This window comes from Brachyistius frenatus, unplaced genomic scaffold, assembly GCF_029030835.1.
Source record: "Brachyistius frenatus isolate BFR_SWC_R1_liver_20210118 unplaced genomic scaffold, ASM2903083v1 Contig_92, whole genome shotgun sequence".
Lineage (NCBI taxonomy): Eukaryota > Metazoa > Chordata > Actinopteri > Embiotocidae > Brachyistius > Brachyistius frenatus.
In genome coordinates this window covers 138205-159719 of record NW_027210691.1, presented here as the reverse complement: position 1 = coordinate 159719, position 21515 = coordinate 138205, and the positions used below count along the sequence as shown (strand labels likewise).

General features: G+C 41.9%; 1 protein-coding gene across 1 annotated transcript in view; it reads left to right on the top strand.

Annotated features, from left to right (window-relative positions):
* gpr4 (G protein-coupled receptor 4) overlaps positions 1 to 14608 on the top strand; it is a 29156-nt gene extending 14548 nt beyond the window's left edge. Inside the window, exons 2-4 of the mRNA XM_069710445.1 lie at positions 8232 to 8992; positions 10388 to 10652; positions 11180 to 14608. Coding sequence (XP_069566546.1) covers positions 8864 to 8992; positions 10388 to 10652; positions 11180 to 11901 — 1116 coding nt within the window. The 5' untranslated portion in view covers positions 8232 to 8863 and the 3' untranslated portion in view covers positions 11902 to 14608. The remainder of the gene's footprint in view (positions 1 to 8231; positions 8993 to 10387; positions 10653 to 11179) is intronic.
* Positions 14609 to 21515: the final 6907 nt, after the last annotated feature.

Genomic DNA, 21515 nt, shown 5'->3' with positions numbered 1-21515 from the left:
ACTATAGGTTGTAGTAAGCTGCTCACGCAACGCAAGCAGCCTCTATTTGTATTTTTGGGGTTTTATGAAAGGACAGACTCCATTACTGATGTAGTTATTTCATTAGAAGCCCGACTTGTCTGGAGATTTCTGAGATTTGTGTAAAGTGTTTGTAAGAGTGCTTCGTCAGCAACCCTCCGTCGCTGCAGCCCTGCATCGCCCGCTCGTCTCCGTGTAACATGAGCGCTGACGTTACGGCCGCTGGGCCGCTGCCATGTGACACAGAAGCGTGCCACAGATGTTGTTTTTACACTGGCAAGCCAAATAGGCTATCGCCGTGACGATCATAGGGGGGGGGTATCTCTTCATCGAGCCGCAGGCGAGCTGCCTGCGAAGGGCGGCAAACAGAACACACACAAACTCGAGTTCGATGTGTTTGGGGAACTGTGATGCATGAAATGGTGTTTTTTGGGCAGAGAGGCTGCAGGCTGCAGTTTAGTCCTGACGGGGAAACGTGCCTCATTCAAGTCATTCATCTTTATTTTTTGGCATAAAGCGCATGTTGGCAAAAGAATGTACAAATTTCAGCGTGTTTCGGTCAACACTTTTAAGGCTACATGATTTTTTTTTTAGAGTTTATGTTGGATGAAAACAATCAGTTTACATTAAAAAAATTGTTTTGATTTTTGCAACTTAATACCTAATTTAAATAGTTGTATTTCTCTTTGTATCTCACCTCTCCTACATCAAGTCATACAATTGTCATATAGCTGGTTTGGCAGGATTTGTCATAAACATAACACCTGTTGAGCTGGAATTGAACAATAACTCAACCAGAGCACAAGAGCTCATTGTTTGCGTTTATTGGTGCGTAAAGTTGTTTTTTCTTTTGCAGTAACAGCACTTAGGGGAATTACAGCAACTGTCTGGCAGTGCAGAGTCCCAGAAGCCCTGCAGGAAGAAAAGAAAATACAGTATCAACCATCTGGAGGCTGCTGGACATGAATGAACAGTTTCTGGTTTTGGTTCCACCTACTGTGGTAGAACGCAACCAATTACATTAATCAGGGTCTTAACGGCCCTCCCCTCAATTTCCAAAAATATCCTCTCGCTGAAGGTCTAAAACTCAAATTTGTCCTCTCAGTGTAAATACTGAGTTCAGCTCGACCCGGTCACTGTGTCTGCAGTAGCTGTAATGGCGCTGATAAGTCCTCTCAAATAATGTCCTCTTCCTCCTCCTCTCCTCCTCCTCCTCCTCTTGCTCTGCAGTGTTTATTGTTCATCGGGATGATGCTGGGGCTTTTCCCACCACACTTATGGGAGCTGACACCGAACTGTCTTCCCGCCTGTTTACAACTCATTACGGCGTTCGGGCCCCTCCGGGACGCCGGTCTCAAACTCAGAGCCTCGACGACAGGAGATGCAGCCAAAGAGTCGAAATATACTGGTTATCACGAGTATATGGTTTCTCATTTTCTGAATCAAAGCCTGAGATGCTGGCTGGGTGGCGGTGACCATCTCATCTCTGGTAGAAGTGCAAGTCCTGCAGCTTTGGGTGGAAAAGGGTCCTCGATCCCCATTTATATGAATGGATGGAACAAATATTAGAACACCTCTTAGTGTAACATAATACAATTCAACAGCATTACGACTGGCAGCCTCCAAAATGACAATAAAGTTGTACATATCTTATTACAAACAAGGATGGCGCCGTCAGGGAGGTCCAGTGAGGAAATGACTGCATGTGAAAATATACAACAACGGGGGTAAGAGAACCAGATCTACCCATCACATCCACAAAGCTGCTCTTTCATCACACACCTCAGTTGTTTTTCTCCTCTTGAATAGTTGCTGTTAATTTGACTGCAAGGTAAAAGGTTTAGTGTAAGACAATTCAAGAGGAACTTTCCAATTCACCAAAACTAGTTGTGTGGGACCATTTCAAGAAGTTATGGCAGGTCCATCAGTGCACGACGTGACATACGAAATACATGGTTTCACATATTGGAAATACTTTTAAATTAAGAAAACAAATCGTGCTATTGTTATTTCTAAAAGTTGTTTTGGGTTTTCCTGCATTTTAACACCATGAGATTGGTGTTGATGGATGTTTGAAGATGATGACGTGTCTTCTGCTGACATCTTTATTTATTTACACCAAAGTGCTACAACTTTTGAGGTATTCGAGGTGCTTCACAAGACATACTGAATACCCTGACGTGGACCGTGATGGAGATTGTATTACAGTAAACTCGACAAACTTCACTATTGCCAGTGTGTGTGGGGGCCATTAGGGCACAGTGCAGAGCATTACGAGATGCAGTGTGTTGTAAGCTGAAACTTAACATCAATCATTCCTTATTTAATAGAGATTGTTTACCCGAGTAAAAATAGCAGCAGATAAAACTCTGAGTACCCGTAGTTACTGGTGACAGACGCTGCTCAAATGTCACTGGCCAGACCGACTCAATCGGGAAAGCATCCGGTTGCAAATGTATTAGATATAGTCCGGACTAACTCCTTGTCAACGAACACTGCCTGTTCAGCCAAGACAACAGCAGCAGCTGTTGACATTGGAGCTGTTCAGCTGCAGCGCTGCTGCGCTGACACTTTATTTTACATTCATGCAGCCCAATACAAAAGCAATGAATGTGTTCAGTAGCCGTTCAGTGAGATATGAAAGAAAAAGAAAGAAGTGGAACATGTTTAAAGATGAAGTCGCTCTGTGTTTGATTTGATTCGGTGAGTGAAAAACCTCCCGTGTACTCAGGGTGTTACTTTAAATATGCTCCGTCCACAATAAAGTGCAAACAGCAAAACACAATCTTTGCAGTTATGTCTTTGTGTGCTTGTTGACCAATGTGAGCAAAAAAATGCACCCTGAACCTCACCGGTGATCTGACATGTTGACCCACTGAATGCGATTTCAATAGTAAAATAACGAATAAGTACTTCGATGTTTTTTATTAAATGCGTTCGGTGGCTGTTGTGGAAATAATTATCACAAAGGAAGTTGTGTTGGTTTGAAGATTTAGATGAGTTGCGGTGCAGCGGGCAGATGAGTGAATGTTTGCATTAAAATGAGTGAAGGTGAAGTACAATAGCAACAAAAAAAAGATGAATAAAGTCAGATGTATGCATCAAAATTACATCCAATAATAAAAACAGCTCATTGCTGTACGACTTCCCTACATTTACACACCTCTGTCTGCTCCAACATGTTGGTGATTATGTCACTGAACTGGAGCTGCGATGCTTTTTTTTTAACAGGACAAAAATGGCACCGACACAGAAGGTTTGTTGCATGTAGTATTTTACCCCCGAAAATGGACAGCGCTCTTATGTTTCTCTATAATGCTTGAAAACGAAGTTGTCGCGACAACAGACAGAAAACTGCATCCCAGCTGTGGTGGGAACATTGCAGCGTCTGGGTCTCTGGTGTACAATATGTTTCACTTGTTGGGTCAGGGTGAGCGTCAGTGGCCTCTGCCTTCATTTAATTCAGAAAGTGGATTTTCTTAAAAACTGATCAACTTGGTGTGAATTGTTCACTTGCAAAACCACCATGAATTGATATCTGATTCGTTCCTAAAACAGTTTTACAGCACTTTCATTTCGTGTGAATTAAAGCTGATTGATCTAAAACAAATTACAAAACACCAAAATAAAAAAAACAACTATCTAATTGTTTGTGGACAATTATGTGTCACTAATTGCATAAATAGTGGAGTGCTACAAATATGATGCTCCTCTTTAACGATGGAGACGCTCATTAAAAAATAAATACTTTCAACGAGAGGGGAAATAAACTGAATTGAAAAGCAGATACAAGACAGAGACACAGTTTTTGGTATTTGTGCGAACCTGCATGAAACGTGGGCTGATGAAAATATAAATGTTGGGAGGTTGAGGTGAGGAACGTGGGAACATGGGCGGGACAACGAGGATCCAACAACCTGCTGACATCAGCTGTCCTGCAGTTCAAGTTCAAACGAGATTTCAAGGAGAGAGTTAAAGAAAAAGAGTCCAGTTAAAGAGTTTCGTCACATCAGTTCAAACATCTCGGACACGTCCGACATGCCTCCTGAAGTCGCATCGACTGGTGTCAGATTTGTTGGCTGATTTCTCTAATCGGGTTTTCAACACTCCACTGAACAAGTTAGTCCAGACTTGTGTCTGATTTATTTATAATCAGAGAGTGTACTTTTTAAACAGACCCCAAAGTACTGCAAATGAAATGTTTCCGTTTCAGGCGAAGAAAATGAAAGTGTGACGATCACGGGGTCGACCCTGAAATATCACCGACCGCGATAACGTGGCTTAAAATATCAAACATCCTCTAAACTGGACAGTTCAGGGTGTTTAACTATGACAGGTTTGTACAGGAAAACAGATGTGCTGCTTTTTAATGAGCGTATCGTTCCTTTAAACTTCCCCGTGACCTCGGCGTCTACAGTACGTGTCCATAAATCGAAACAGACCTCGCAGGCAGGAAACTGGCTGTAATACCTGCTGAAGACTATCATTGTTGTGTCGTTCATCAGTTTCACCAGAGGTCTGAAAATTGAATGAGGCCATCTCTCTCTGTGTGTGTGTGTGTGTGTGTGTGTGTGTGTGTGTGTGTGTGTGTGTGTGTGTGTGTGTGTGTGTGTGTGTGTGTGTGTGTGTCTGAAAATTGAATGAGGCCATCTCTCTCTGTGTGTGTGTGTGTGTGTGTGTGTGTGTGTGTGTGTGTGTGTGTGTGTGTGTGTGTGTGTGTGTGTGTGTGTGTGTGTGTGTGTGTGTGTGTGTGTGTGTGTGTGTGTGTGTGTGTGTGTGTGTGTGTGTGTGTGTATCTGCATGTACATGGACGTGACAGAAATCTGTTTCTACAGTCTCATTATGGGGACTTGACTTCCTCCTATGAAACAAACAACAAGTCCCCATGACATGAATTTTAAGGATATGACTCGGTTTGATTCTCGTGTCGGGTTAGGTTCAGGGTTGTAGGGTTAGGCAAGTAAGTCTCCGAGAAATGAATGTAAGTCAATGGGTGTGTGTGTGTGTGTGTGTGTGTGTGTGTGTGTGTGTGTGTGTGTGTGTGTGTGTGTGTGTGTGTGTGTGTGTGTGTGTGTGTGTGTGTGTGTGTGTGTGTGTGTCACTGCCAGCATGCCTTGACCTAATCTCCTCTGGCAGCAGATCAGACACTGCTGTGCTGAACTCGACAGCAGAGACCTGGTTGATAGAGGCCTACATTGTACACACACACACACACACACACACACACACACACACACACACACACACACACACACACACACACACACACACACACACACACACACACACACACACACACACACACACACACACACACACACACACACACACACACACGTTTCTAATTCCCAAAGACTAATAAACCTTTTGAGCCTCTTTCCAGCTGTGAACTGCCTCAAACCTTCAGTCACATGAAATCTCTACTTTGTGTAATATGATACATTTTCACATTTTTCAATACAGACCGTTTCTGCAAGTAAGCTGTTTAATTCACTGATGGAAAAAAAAAACAAGACGGAAAAGGAAATAAGAGAAGCTTCCTGAATAAAAAAAAAAAAAAAAAAGAAGTCAATATTTCAATAAACTGAAGATTTGACATTAAATGAAAACAGTTTTGTGAATTTCCTTCAGTCCAAGAGGACGAAGCAGCGTGAGTCTGTCCCAGCCACCGCAGTCTGCAGTCTGCGTGTGCAGCAGGTGGATAACGACATTGTGACTGTGATTGAGCATCACGACTGTTTAACTGCCGGGCGGTGTAGTACTACATCAGTCTGATCGGAGTTTTATCTCACATTAACTTAATTTTGTATTTAGTCCGAACGTTTTAACGATCTGAGCTCAAAGCCAGAACGGCACCCAGCGCTCGAGCAGAATTTACGAAGTGATGAAGTTGGCTGGCGGTCGAATGATCAGGTGAAGTGCGTCTCTGCGGTCATGTGATCTCAGCTCTTTGATTGACAGGTGCTTATGACTGCAGGGCGAAGAGGGAGATGTCTTTTTATCCACGCTGGGATTTTAGTCTGAAGTGTTTTCTTTTACGTGGTAAATTCTTCTACTTTGAAAGTTTAGAAAGAAACTAAAGGAATAAAATAACTTCGTACATCTGGTCACTGACTTCAACTTAAATTCCATTTCATGAGGTAACACGATGAGGACTGAGCCTTTGGCCCACTGATGAATGCCCTTACATTTGCAGATTATTGCTAAATTGTGGCCCATTTGTGTCTCAGTTTATCAGAATAAATTTTTCCTCAATAAAGTTTTTTTTGTGTGTGGATAAGGTCACTATTAAAAAGTCCTCGCTCAGCCGTCTCCTGTGTTGCTTACATGATTATTTATATGACTTTAGCTGTCAGCTCAGTCCAAAATCACTGTTCGACACCAGCGAAGGTCGTCATCAGTCCCCGAAGCCGTTTCCTTCTTCAGACTGTCATGTTGTGTGGTGACAGACGTATTCGAGGCCTCCTCCTAGACTTTTAACCTGGAAGTGAACACTCACTCAGCATGTCGGCCTGTTTCTCTGGAGTCGGGCCGTCCCGCCTCGTCGTAGGTAGCGAGACCAAACAATCAAACATGATGATCTCTAATGTTTTTGGTGACCTCTCCTTTGGCACCATCATCAGGTCACCAAAACAGCATTTTTCCATTAGATAAACTAAAATTAAAAAAAAAAAAAGAAGAAGCCCTTTTCCCTTTGAGCGTGAATTATTTGCACCAACTTCTAATCTAATTCGTGCTGAAGGTGTCATATTGCTGCTCATCCTGATATTTGATTTTGATTTGATGTAATAGATATATTACAATGAAATTTATTGAACAGTATCTTGCTCCCCAGAAGATCTACATTTTTGTTTTAAGCATCACAATCCCTGTGATACGACTCTGCTCACCTCGACCCAATTAAATGATTTCATCCCCATTTAAGTTAGCATAACGCTAAACTGGAAGTTAGCCAGCTCGGCCAGTGGAAGTCCCGCCGGCCAGAATGCATGCTCAATCCATCAACCTATCAATTTAAGAGGTATGAAAAGCAGCTGAAAAGTACATAAACTCTGGAGGGAGGCAGTTCACAGCGCTTGAGAACATATTCAAGCGTAGTGATTGATAGCACATGTGGACTCAGATCAGCCGTATGCAAAAATATCGAGGCTATCCAACATGTATAAACAGAAGCGGCGCTCAGGCTGGAAGAAGTGAAACAGAAACTGACCTTCCAGTCTGCTCTCCCCTCCTATTCTACATGTATATTCAGGTCATGTTTATAATAAGACTTACATAATGCTTATCATATGTCCTGGATTTTCAGTTTGCACACTATGCAAGGTCTAATAGTGCCTGTATGTTGAGTCAGCATGTTGTGTTATAACAGAGTCTCCGTACGAATGTCCCCCAGATGAAGTCCTGCTGTCTCACTGTACTTGCTGCATTTTCTGGGCCTCTTTCTCCATTTTACAGCACTTCTATCATGCGTTGTTGTTGGTTTTCTAAATTCAAAATTCAAGTCTGTAGGTGTTTGTTCGTTCCAGTTAGATCAAGAAAAATCCCAATCCACTTCAAACACTTCAAACTCGATGCCTAAAAAGTGCCGGTCTGAGCAACAACAAACGAGTGTAATGAATTAAAACCTTTGTAAACGTTAAATGTAGAAAACTGCAAATTTTTCCAACAGGAAACGAGCTCTTTATGATTATGATGTAAGGAGAGGGACTCTGAATGTAAATTAGAGCATGATGTAACATTTCAACTACAGTCATTACAAACACGCTGAGTAGATAAACACTGTTCGAACCAAAAATACCAAAACTGTCCACAAAATCTAAAATAAAATGATGCAAAAGACATCTACGATGCTACAGAACGTCCCGTTGGTTGAAATGGGTTCGAATAATTCAGATTTAAAAACAAGCTGAAACTCAGCTCAATGGTTTCAAAGACTTTTTTTTATTAAAAATCACCAGATCTGCCCTTTATCTATTTTTTTGTTTCTGCTTTTCTTTTTTGTTTTATTTTCTTCTATCAAAGATTTTGGTGTTTGAACCTAACACCTTCATCTTATTAACGTAACTGTTTTATTTCATGTTATTTAACTACACATATCTGCAACAAATTCTTAAATTGAAGCAAACAACATAACTTTTTTTGGCGGGGATCAGATGTTTAATCTAAAAGTGTGTTAATGTACTGGCGTCTGTCTGTGTGTCTGTGTCTTGCAGATTGAGGAGTTCAGAGTACGTGGAGGTCCTGGTCTGTCAGCTCCAGACTGCTGAAGCTCTGTAAAGTCATTCCAGTGTTTTAAAGCGAGCATCCCTGAGGAGTTTTGTGTGTCATCGGGACCTTGAGACACAACCGCACACACACACTGATGTTCAGCCTCCTCCCTCTCACTGTGGACCTGGCAGACCTCTTATCTCTAAAAGATTGATGAGGTCCTGTCCAAGCGAAGGAGCCCTGGCACGGTGTCGATAAGGCAGCTTTCATTTCACCACATTTCATCGCCGCCTCCTGTCCTCTCCTCTTTAACTCCATACGGAGGGACACCGGGGCTGGCTTTGAAGCACCCGGGAGGACTATGACATGCCCAGACCTCTGGGTGAGGAGGACAGTCATAAGAAACAGGAACCATGAAATGCCCCGGAAATAGCAGCCGTGTCGTCTGCCATCGCTCCACGTTGGACGGCTGCGTGGGAGCTGAGCGGGACCGCCGGATCGGCATGTCACTGTCAAACTGCCGGAGCTGGAATTTAAAGAAACTACAAAGGGGAAAAACACAGAGCTGAGAGTAGCTGAACGCACATCACACACCTGCACACGCAAAACACACACCCAGAGAGTATCACACAGGACAATGTGCAACATCTCCTTCTGTGATGTGGACAGTAAGGTGGACCAGTTCTTCCAACCCACGCTCTACATCATAGTCATCGTTCTGGGGCTGCCCACCAACTGCATGGCCCTGTGGGCTGCCTACATGCAGGTAAGGCTGACACACACACACACACACACACACACACACACACACACACACACACACACACACACACACACACACACACACACACACACACACACACACACACACACACACACACATTACAGGTATCTGCCATTACATCAGTGTTATATCAGCACTTTGAATGTCAAAATGATAAAACCTGAATCCAGATTGAAGACGGGATACAAATGGTTTCAGATGTAGTGAGAAGAATGAACACTGATTTAAATTCATAAGTGGACCAGCTGTACGTCTCTTAAAACAACAAGCGGCTACAATAAGCATCCCGCTGAGTTTAACTGGTGGTGAGTGATGCCTGTCGTTTACATTATCATCCAAGCGACACGTGCAGCGCTGCCTGCTAGATACCGTCAGCAGAGCCTTTGGGATATTTTCCCATACAGCATTGAACATTTCTCGTGTTTCCCACAGACGGTCAGTTTGCTTTGGCAGCAGATTGTTATTGACTTTTCAATTCATGCGAGTTCACTAACTCCTATTTATCAAGAAGCAGCATCATTAGAAGCCATTTTCCAACGTTGGATTATTGTTTGTCTTCCATGCCGGCATCAGGGCGACACCACAAGGGCATTTACGGTCATCGTAGTTAGTCGTAGCATTAGTTGTATTGCTTCATTACAGATTGAACATGAACTGAATCCAATACATGAACGTACTCGGTGTGCTGTTTATTTATCAGGGCGCTTCTGCCTCAATATTTACTTTGTAATATCAATACTTTTTGAGCTTCAGAGCTGTCTCATATTAGCTTGGTTTCAGTCCAAATGCTGGCAAATCAAGTTAGAAAAAGCTGAATGGAAGCTGCTCCTCCAATATATCTGTCCACTTCTCTCATTGCAAAGCCCTTATTGTGGTTATTCACCCTTCAGTTGCAGAGATGTAGTGTACTGTGATTTACCAAAAGCAATTGTCTGTGTTTTAAAAGACGGGATGTGTTCGTCTGCGTCAGACACTAAAGGAGAACGGCGTAATAAACCGAGCGAACCGAACCAGCCTGTCAAAGTCTTTTCATTTGTTTTCTATCTTTTGACTTTCAGGAAACTACAGGATTTCTGACGCAAACACGCACCTTATTTGCATTTGATTTTCCCTTCTGTTGTAAAAGTTTGCATTGAGTGCTACATCCCCCCTCTTCCTCCCTCCTCCCTCCTCCTCCCCTCGAATCCCCTAATATTGAAGTTATTATCATTTCATTGACTACTGAGCTACACATGACACTCCTCTTCATCTTTTTTTTTTTTTCCTTTCAAGTTTTAATCTTCATCCCCTCCCCCGTTTTTCACTCCTGCCGTTCGCTCCTTCGCCCTCTTAATCTGTCCTCTCCGTCCTCTCCCTCCCTTTATCGCATCCCTGCAGGTACGTCAGCGCAACGAGCTCGGCATCTACCTGATCAACCTGTCGGTGGCCGACCTCCTCTACATCACCACGCTTCCTCTGTGGATCGACTACTTCCTGCAGCACGATGATTGGATTCACGGTCAGGAGAGCTGCAAGCTGTTTGGCTTTATCTTCTATACTAATATCTATGTCAGCATTGCCTTCCTATGCTGTATATCACTGGACAGGTACCTGGCTGTGGCGTACCCGCTGCGCTTTGCGAAGGTTCGACGAATCAAAACAGGTATGTGTGACTTATGTTCTAAAAACCAACTTGGTGTAATTGGATCTGTGACAACGCCGATGCAGCAATTTAGAATTAAAATTTAAAAAAAACATTTGATAAAGAGGACTTTCAAATCTGCCTCCATCGTGTGTTTACAGCGTTATGATTTTGCATTTGATGATTACTTCCCCAAACTGTGCCGCTGCGGAAACCGGAGAGGATGTGCAACTCTAAATCTGCCGTTTGTAACATAACAGGAAATTCAGCTTGAGTAGGGAAAAGATCACTTCCATGGAAGGTTGAAAATAAATAATAAGACATTTATGAAATAGGCAACGAACTAGAAATACAACATGAAACCAGCTTTCATCAAGTTTACATGGTCCGGATAACGTCGGTCCAAAGCAGATGGTGTTTAACTGTTTGAATACGTGAACGGTTACTTAAACCGGCAGTATTCATACAAGCTAGAGGAATATCAGTCACCACAGTATCCACTGTTTCTTCCTCTTCTTCTTTCCTCTCCTCCCCTGAACTTCCTGCAGCCGTCCTGGTCAGCGCCATGGTCTGGATCATTGAGATCATAGCGAACTCCGCTCCTCTCTTTCACGATGAGCTCTTCCAGGATCGGTTCAACCACACCTTCTGCTTTGAGAAGTATCCCATGCAGGACTGGGTAGCGGGGATGAACCTCTACAGGACCTTTCTCGGCTTCCTGGCTCCGTGGACGGCCATGCTGGTCGCCTACCAAGGGATCCTCGCCGCGGTGCGTTGCAACGTTTCAACGGAGAGTCAGGAGAAAGCCAAAATTCAGCGGTTAGCTTTGAGTCTGATTCTCATCGTTCTGCTGTGCTTCGGACCGTACCACATCCTCCTCCTGGTGCGGAGCGTCATGTTTCTAAGGAAGCCGTGTGACTGCGGCTCGGAGGAGACCTTGTTTGCGGCGTACCACGTATCGTTGGCGCTCACCAGCCTGAACTGCGTAGCGGACCCCATTTTGTACTGTTTCGTGAACGAGGGGGCTCGGCACGACGTCGGCCGAGCCCTCTCGGCCTTGCTGTCGGCGGCCTGTCACAGGGGCTCCTCTTCCTCGCCGTCGCATGCCGACATACTCAATGCTGGTTCAGTAACCATGGAAACGCCGCTGTCAGCAAAGAAGCAGCCTTGCGTGTATGCTGACGGAGGCAAGACGAGCAGCTACAAGACTGAGCTGGTAGCTCTGAAGGAGGAGTGTCTCCAGATGACCATCCTCACCGTTAGGAAGTGACTTCACCTCACGCAGTAACCGGTCCGAACCGTTCGGCTCGGAGAAAGAGGGGAGCTCCGAACACTTCCACGGTCTGATTTCTTCCGGCCTGACAGCTGAGATCAGATTCAATCGGTGGCTGTGGAGGCAAAACCTTCCACTTAAATGGCACATTAACAAGCCAGAATGTGAATAAGATTAATAAAGTAAACAAAACAAACAGTCTTTGGCCGCGGTAACAGACCCAGGTTGAAATGATTACGCAGCAGAGCACAACATTTTTAGGTGAAAAATCAGTGGAAAAGCCAGAAAGCCAGTTTGCTATAACAAAAGCACCAGTTGGGCAAAACATCTTGCAACCAAGTTAACTTTTTTTTTTTTTTTACATAGTTTATAAAATGTCTTTATGTGTTTTATTTTCGTTTACCTGTTCTGTTCTTTCAGTCCTTCAAGCTGTGGTTTTTTTCAGCCTCTGCACAACTGCACTGCATGCTAATGTTAGCAGGTTAACATGCTGTTATCCTTCATGTCTGTTGGAGGTTTGTTCCTTTTAAAAGCGAGGTTTTCCTCCCCGGTGTCGACAAATGATTGCTTAGGTGGGAAATCGGTGAATTTCTCACCTCATTTCAATATCGCTGTCGCTGGTGTGATTATTAAGGATCTTAAAAACACAACTTGGATATTTAAAGAGCTTCCCGCTGTGCCAGGAGTCATTTATCATGACAGAAAAACCCTTCAGAGGAAAGACCAGCCTTCGTATGGCTGAGTGTTGTTAGTGGTCTGAGAGAACACGGCTTCGCATTCAGCCTGCATGGACACCCAACTGTCCTAACGGCAGATGCCACAATTTGGTAAATGAGTTAAAAAGAATGAGGATTACTGGTGTGAAACATTTGAGAAGTCTTTATTATTACATTTGTGTTTGAAGGAAACAATAAAGCCTTATGAAGTACCTCAGCTAGTAAACTGTAATAGAAAGAAGGCTCAAAGTAGACGTGTCTTTCTTTAATAATGTGAGACATGTCTTTTTTGTGTTTTTTTTTTATCAGAGATATCAGAGAAAATCCTGAACGCCTTTTATCGCATTCAGCTAAGTCTGAAAGTTTGAAAATAATTAATTTCCTCAAAATTATGAGCAGAAATCGAGTGTCAAAAATTATTAATTTTTTTAAATGTAAGAGCATGCATTTGCCAGTAATAGTGTAAATACTACATATGTGCTGGCGGTATAAAAACTAAATTTTTCATTGCTTTAAATTTCTGACAACCTACCGAGACACTGTTGCAGTAAACAATATCTGAATCTCTTATCAATCCAAACTACACGGCCGGACTAAAGACGACCCACAGTTGACCTAATAACGTTTACATTCCTATTACAGACACAAGCCTTCCGACTTCCTAAATAATATGCAATGTGTTGTGTTTTTTTTCTTTCTCATTTTCATTTTTCTTGTCTTCACATGTGTGACGTTGCACAACAGTCTCCAAATCTAACATTTGGTTTCCCTAAATTGGCAAAATTTGAACATTCCTCCGTGACGAAAGTGACACTGCTGGCTGCTAATATTGTTTGTCATATTAGGGAGACAAATGAAGAAATATTTCTCTGTATGGTTGAAAGCTAGGAGAAATAACTTTCAGGATGTAAACTTAAAACCATCTCCAGTGGTCCCACCGACCAGGAGGTTGGAGCTGAATTTAAATGATCGTTGCAAAATTGATTGTTTTTAAATCAATTAAAATGTTATAGCAAGCATGTCTCGCCTTTTGTACATGACGCTGATTTTTTAACATGTAAATATAACTAACAATTTTAATCCGCCAACACATTAGCTGCCATATTTTGCCATATTTTGATGCCTTTCTTACTCATAATGTCAAGTGAAGGCTTTAAACACCCAGTAAAAAAAAAAACCCACATAAATGTTCATATGCTGCAGAGATTTATCATAATTTTACGTTACTTTGACCTCAGTGATCTTTCTTTGTCCAAGTTGGAAGCTTGTTTATAAAATGAATCCAACACAAATGAACTAAACATCTTTTTTTTTTTGCATTCACAACATAATGACGGCTTCGAGAACAGATCATATGAACTAGACAGTAAATGTTACTTAGAAAAAAACAAGCAGACTGGACACAATCTTAGAGTAGAGGCGTCTTTAACTTTAAAGAAATTTACTGTCAGGCCTATTTAAAAGCTTTTTTTGAGTTTGCTTTTCTGTGCAGTCGTATGTTGGGTCAGTGGATATGACATTTCATCACTGCATCTGTTTACATTATATGATGCCCCGCTGCATGCTCAGAAATGTAGCAACGACATAATGAATTTTCTCGTGTGCAGTATTACATTTCATATAATTCCAGTCTATCGCGGTGGTTTGGTGGCGGTAGACGTCCACGCTGTAGTTGCAACCTGCCAACTGTTAGATTAGAAATATGGGAAATGTTTTGGAGATTGTCTGATTCCGACAGCAACGATTTTGTTGTTGTTGTTGTTGTTGTTGTTGTTGTTGTTGTCGTCGTCGTAGTCTCGGCATGAACGCATGACTAAATTCAGTGCAATGACGTAAATTCAAGTTTCTGAACACTTTCAGCTTGTTAGTGTTGCCTTAAGCGCTGCTCTATGTACCACTGGTTTTTGTTGTGCATCTGTATGTCGGTGTGAGAGAAAAGGTGCCAGGCTCCATAAAGTGTAAGTGAGAAATAAATTATGCATACGAATTTTAAATCGACCGATGTTTGTTTATTTGTTTGTTACCTACAAGCTGCAAAAAGCTGCACCACTATCTGTAATCCAAATATGTTAAAATAACACTCTAGTGTTCTAGACGCATGTGACAAAGTGTTAAAATTAACTTTAACACTCATTTGTGTTTGTTGATCTTGCCTCACACTTAAACCCCGGAGATAACCGCCGGGACATGGATGCCCTTATCATCACCCGACAGCCCACCGATGGCCGACTTTTCACTTCCCTCGGGCCCATTCAAGACACTCATACACACTTTTGGCTTTTGAAGGATTAGACAACATGTTGTGCGACCTATTTTTTTTTTTTATGCTTAAACATAACCAACTCTATATCAGTAGGGCCACAGACCACAAAACACTTCTGCTGTTTTGCAGGCCGACAGACTTGAGAAGTGAAGACGAGGATCGTGTCCATAAATGTATAGAGGATAAAAAAAAATTTTTTTTTTAAACTGCCACAAATCACATCCTTTGGACCAAGAAATCTGCACAACACTGCAAGTACTGTTCCTCAACAGATCACTGCACTGACCAGCAGAGAGAGCAGTTATGCTGCTAATTCAAAGTCACTCTTCACCTGGTCTCGTTCTAGATGGCCAGAGCTGAGCAGCTAATGAACGACATCGAGGACATACTGTACCATCCCTGCATGTGTCTATCCATCTGCATTATTACAGTGTGCTTGTGCATGTATCCTCGGCATTGTGTAGCGTGTCCTTTCCGTTACGACCCGGTACATCAGAGGGAACCGTTTATTTATGAGAGGACAGTTTGTACAACAGTAGGTGTGTGTCCATGTGAAGAAGGGAGCGAGAAGAGGACGTATTTACAGGAATGAACGTATGTAAAGGTAAACGTCACTGCAGGGACGGAGCCCTCACACATGCCTTTATGATCTTAACAGCAGAGAAAGGACACAACTCTGTCTCTGTCTCTGTCTCTGAGGGAACATTGTCTTTTACCCTCCACGCTCCACTGGTCACCTCTGCTGTAGGTCTATATATAGAGGCTCACCAGAGGCTACACTGTCATTATCAACAGCTCACCTGATTATGAGAGGGATTTATTATCAGTTAGGGACACAGAACTACCCCCCCGGACATAAAGGATGGTTGTGCTGTTTTTATTTCCAATTCAGTATTTAGATTAATTTCGGATCCGTGTGATCTATGAAGCTAATGGTGACTAAATGGGATTTACAGAAACTGTTTTCTTTTCTCACAGTCAGTTCCTGAGACGGTTTGTGCACATGGGGGCAGCAGAAACAACATAAACACAGTACCTTTAAAGTTGACAGCTTTGCGTATTTACACCATGCAGCTGGACAGTTGGTTCGAGTCTGTCAGAGCTTCTTCATCGAAAACGCTAAAATGAGGCTGACGATGAGCAGTGAAAGTGAACCAAAACAAAACAGAAAAACCAAAACAGTGAGTTGAAAGACACTAAAATGCGAGTCGTAAAGGGTTAAAAAAAAAAATTTTGGCTAGCAACCTCATTCACACAGTATTGCGAGCAACTGTTTAAAGAAACGTCAGCGTGAGTCCCAGACAATGTCGCAGAACCAAAGACACCATGAACATGTCGAAAAGGAAGGCAGGTGTGTTACAACCGTACGGCATTAAAGGCATAGACAACCCAATAATTACAGTTCATCAGCTGTATTTTGACTTTGAAAAAGACACCAAGAAAACATACCTATTAATTTTCTGCACCTCGATCAAAATCAAGACTACTATTTCAATCTTACACTGACTCCAAGCACTTAGCGAGCTGTTTATTCCTCCTACGGCTGTGACCAATGTGACCCAGAATCCATTTTTTAAGACGCATGTTATAATCTAATTAAAAGCTCATTCAGTTGTATTTCCATCCTGGCAGAGGAAGCAGGTCACCAGCCGCTGAGAAACTCACACAAATACACAGCACAGTAAAAAAAAAAAAAGAGGAGAAAAGGCTCACGTCGCTTTTGGATGCAAACCGGGTATCATGAGTCCAAAACAAAAGTCCTAATTTTTGACTGACAAGCGTTTCCATTCTTAAATGTTATCACATGTTGGAAGACGTGCTCATGGTCCTCGTGGGTTTAAGTCTTTTAGATATAAAAGAACGTGAATCTCAGCGCGTGTGAAATCACAAGAAGGAAGATCACAGTTATGTTTTTTAAACGAAGACGACGACAGATGCTATTATTATTAAACTGTTACGAGTTGCATCCCTTCATGGATTATGACTTATCCATTTTGCGATTGTCCCTCTGGATTTCACAATTAAAATGTGTTAATAGTTTTGATATTTCAGATGACAGAACAGCTGTACATCTGGAAAACTCTTGCGCTGGGAAGCTTGATTTGTTGGGCTGCAACCACATTAGCTGTTGTATAACTGCATCAGGATTACTAGATGATTAATACTTTCATTTTGATAGCCATACAATGTTGTGTGTATGTAAGTAAGAAGGAAGGTAACATTAACGTTGTCCTATTTTTTTAATTTTGTGAAATGTGAATAAAAATGTAAATCAGAAAGAGTCGATAATGATTAAGGTTATTATAATAATGTAGGAAGCATACGAAACGGATGGAAAACCACAAGAAATTCTTTAATCAGGTGAGGCGGACCTGCCTGAGCAACAGATCATACTTCACCTGTATTAGCATCTCTTCAGCGATGACTTTAATGACCAAAATCTTTTTTTCTGCAGGTATCTGTGGAGCTGCACGTCTCTCATTTGCGGTTGCTCGGCCCACCAGCCAATGTTGATCGTTTGTGGTATCTATGCTGTTCTTTTCTTGCCCTGCTCTCCCCTCAACCGTGAGGGTCGAGGCCGCCCAACTCTGAGCCTGGCGCTGTCTTAACAGGTTTGGTTTTGTTCCTGTTAAAAGGGAGTTTTTCCTCCCAGCTGTCGCTCATATGAGGATTTTCTTACTTTTTGGGGTTTCCCCGTCTAATTTTGCCCCGAGATGACTTATGTTGTGGTTTTGCGCTTTATTCAAAATGAATTGAATTTAAATTGAATTGTGCACATCAGGCACTTCAAAAGCATTCAGGAGCTTCCCATTAACCTGCACCACATTATTCAAATATCCGTCATATCCAGAGCTACTGCTCATTTGAAATACAAAATTCAAGGTGAGTGAATCACACAGAGCCCTCAGGTTATTAAGGATACGAACTCAGTAAGCCAATGAGGTCAAAGAGAGTATTATACATGACTGTCCATAATTCATGTGCTCTAAGACCTGGTTGTGCTCTTCAGCTTTAAGGTCAAGACGTTCGCATGTCTGTGGGAATCTACAGGCGAGCGCATTAAATCCATTAACATTCATGTCTGTGTGTTTATTTTGCATTTATCTAGCTTTTGAAACATTTAGCTAACACACTGACCCAGAGCTTAAAGCAGATACTTGAGCTATATAATTACCCTCTCAGGCATTTATGATGAGCAAACATTTTCTTAGTCAGCCTATTCTTCTCCCACTCTAATGATTTCTTAAGTCTCAGCAGCCCAACACAGTTACCGTGAATGCTGAGGAGGAACCGGCGCTCACAAAGGAACCAAAACAGAGAGCAGGAAACAGCTGGCGCCCTCCGATGGTTCACCGACAGAGTGAGGGCAAGACCCTTCAGCAGACGTGGATTAGCTACTGCCTTTTTCATCAAAGTGGGGAGGATTCAAGATGGTTAGAAAAAACAAACATTTGTGTGATTGCTAAACTTTCCATTATCCACAGTAAATGCTTGTATTTCCTTGAAAATAATATTGTGAACATTGTGTATGTGACCATTTAGTTATCATGTAGTTAGTAACCCGGACATACAGTGTGTCACCCACAGCTGATATTTTTTAGATACGTAGGATGCATTTGATTTTTCTTTTGCCTTTGATACAGTTCAGCAGCAACATCAAGGACCAAAGAACAAATATCACCAGTTGAAGAAAAAGCAGCCAAACAAAAGAAACAATAGAGCCGACCTTTATCTGCACAAACGGCAGAGCTATACTTAAAGGGAGGCTGCTGCAACAGAAAACTCAGAAGCTTCAATATATTCCCGCTGATGGCAGCTATATACAGACGGTGGTCACATAAAGGGGAAATTGCTTCAGTGATTTACAGTTTTCCCTCCCAGCATTGACCGCTGAGATACAACCTTAAAGATCCCCACTGGGCGGTACATTGTAAGACCTTCGTGTGTAAGGACCAAGAGTTTGAAGATGACCTAAGAGAGAGGTAGGTCGGTTTGGTTTTAAGGTTCGGGGATGGCGAGTAACCGCAACCATTCAAGTCGTGCCGGGATGCATGACTAATGAAAAGGTCCAAGGAAGGTTGGACAAAGACCTTCGACAAAAAAGTCTCATTGTTTGTTTGAAATACTGCCATTAGTAAGAGATTGTCCAACTCTATCGGTGGAAACTTATACCAATATGCATGCTTACGTGTCTTTGCAGGTTATTGTGTGTGACCTGTTATCATTCGATAAGAACAGAGGGGATGGGAAATGAAACAATGGTTGTTTATTCTTTCGCTACATGAAATCGTAATGTTCTGAAGTCTGAGTCACGTCTGGCATTCAACCTCAGTCATCGTCTCCCCCACCACCACCACCACCACCACCACCACCGTCCACCACCACCACCCTCCCCGCCTCATTGCCACTTTAACAATGAACCTAAGAGAGAGAGAGAGAGAGAAATCACAACCCAGAAATAGAAAGTATAAACTGTACACAGACATTTTTTTGTTTTTTTTTATGAAGTGGAAAATATTTTATTCATATTTTATTCAAAAAAAAGTCTGATTGAAACTGACAGACAAGGAATGAACTAAAAAAGTAAAACTTGTAGTTGATTTTGTTTTATAATTGCTTCGTTGCAAAGACTTAATGGATTTTTAAAACCAACATGAAGTGAAGGGGATTTTTTTTGTGTGTCTATACTGGTACATCCTCTGGTATATGGATATTATTTTGCTTCGTCATGATCAATGTTTCAGACCCTGATTCTGTTTCGGTCTGATTAATAACTAAGTTGACAGTGAATGTGTTCTTCCTGCCTTTTACTCCGTTTCTGCACTGAATGGTGGTTTAACCTTTAATCTGTGTTCAACAATGTAAAACTGTGGTTCAACTTTTGAATGAAAAATGTTTGAGGTAGCCTGACATGTGATTATTTTTGTGAACACATGATAGCCAATCAAATGTGAGTATTATGTGTGACTATGGTATGAGATTATCATTAATTTCTTAATGAATGACTTACATAGTGAGGAGACAATGCAAATGTCTTAATAGTGTTTGTTAGTGTCTTGAATGAAAATGACTACCTGTGAACAAAAATATTCTGAACCACTTTCACAAAGGTTTTTTCTGCAAATGCTTCATATTGGACGGACGTTTCTCTTCAATCTCTGGTGAGGAAGCGGAGGGTGAAAACCAAACCTGGTCTAATGGAGTAAGAATGAATTCTTTGTTTCAGGATGTAGCTACTCATGGCATGTCATTATCTCATGACCCTGTGACCTACAAAACATATTTTAACATCACATGAGTCTGCACAATACTAACACTCTTCCTGTGTTAAATGTGAAAATGAGAATAATTTACTTTTAAAGAAAGTGTTTGTCAAGAAATTGGCCTGACTACCGTGTTAAATGTTATAATACAAGTCCCAGACGCCTAACAATAAAATGTCAGAGTTTAAGGAGCCATTAACTGGAGGAAACAATGCTGCTCTGCATTTTACTACAAGTTCCTTCTTTGTAAGGTGGTTCACAACTATTATGCACATTTAAAAACTTAACAACAAATGAAGGGCGGAAAACATTTAAGAGAACCAAAATTTAGTAAAGGAGTTTATTTTGAAATGATGGTACAAAATTTAGGTTGTTCATATCTGACTTGTTTATTTTTCCTTTCTCAAATCTTTCCATTGATTTTAACAACAAAGTCTTGTCTGTGGTTTGGAGGTTATTCAACGGTGACAAACTGCCACTGAAGAGACAAACTGCAAGATAAAACAAAATAAAACAAGACAAAACACGCACACAAAAGTTTGCGTCCGTTAGTCGGCAGGCTGAATCGCAGCTTTGGTCAGATCGTCCATGAAGGGCCTCCAGATCACGTCGAAGGAGTCGCTGCAGTCTCTCAGTGACAATCGAATCTTTTCGAGTTTAATGTGGTTCAGGCTCTCCTTTAGCCAACTATTGTGTAAAAGAAGGAGGGCGTGATTCCACTTAAAATATGTGAGGCGTCTATAAGAGTTTGGCAACAAAAGCATTTTAAATTTGGACAGGACCAGGACATATGGGTGTCGTTGGCAGGTGACTGTCTATTGCAGCTGTCACTCATACATTGGTAAATTTGGAGTTGAGGATACGAACCCAGCGATCGTCAGATATTGGTTCACCTATTTCTGGCTCTCAGATCTGTTTCAGATGAGTCACCTGGTCAGAATTAAAGGAGTTATAGATCATGGCGATGGGATGTTGTGTAAAACCCAGAGCAAGCAAAGAACCAATAGAAACTCCAGGAGGGCGATTAGGAAAAATGAAGATATTTGGATTGAATAAAATGTTTAATCTGAAGAAAGCTGAAGAAATCTAGAGGAGGGTTCTGTAAAGTCAGTAAAACGTCTTTCTTTATGAAGGTCATTAATACTAAACAGGCTCTTGTCACGTGACATAACAAAGGTGGAAACAAACGATTTCTTAAAACCGGGGTGAGCATATTGTATATTTTAAACATTTCATCTATCCACGACCACAAAGAATTCCGGAAATGTAGGTAGCTACGACTTTAAATGGACCACAGGCATAAGCCCCGCCCACTTCACGAATGCGTATTCACACCGAGATCTCGCGCGCTGCTCACCTGTGGGACGC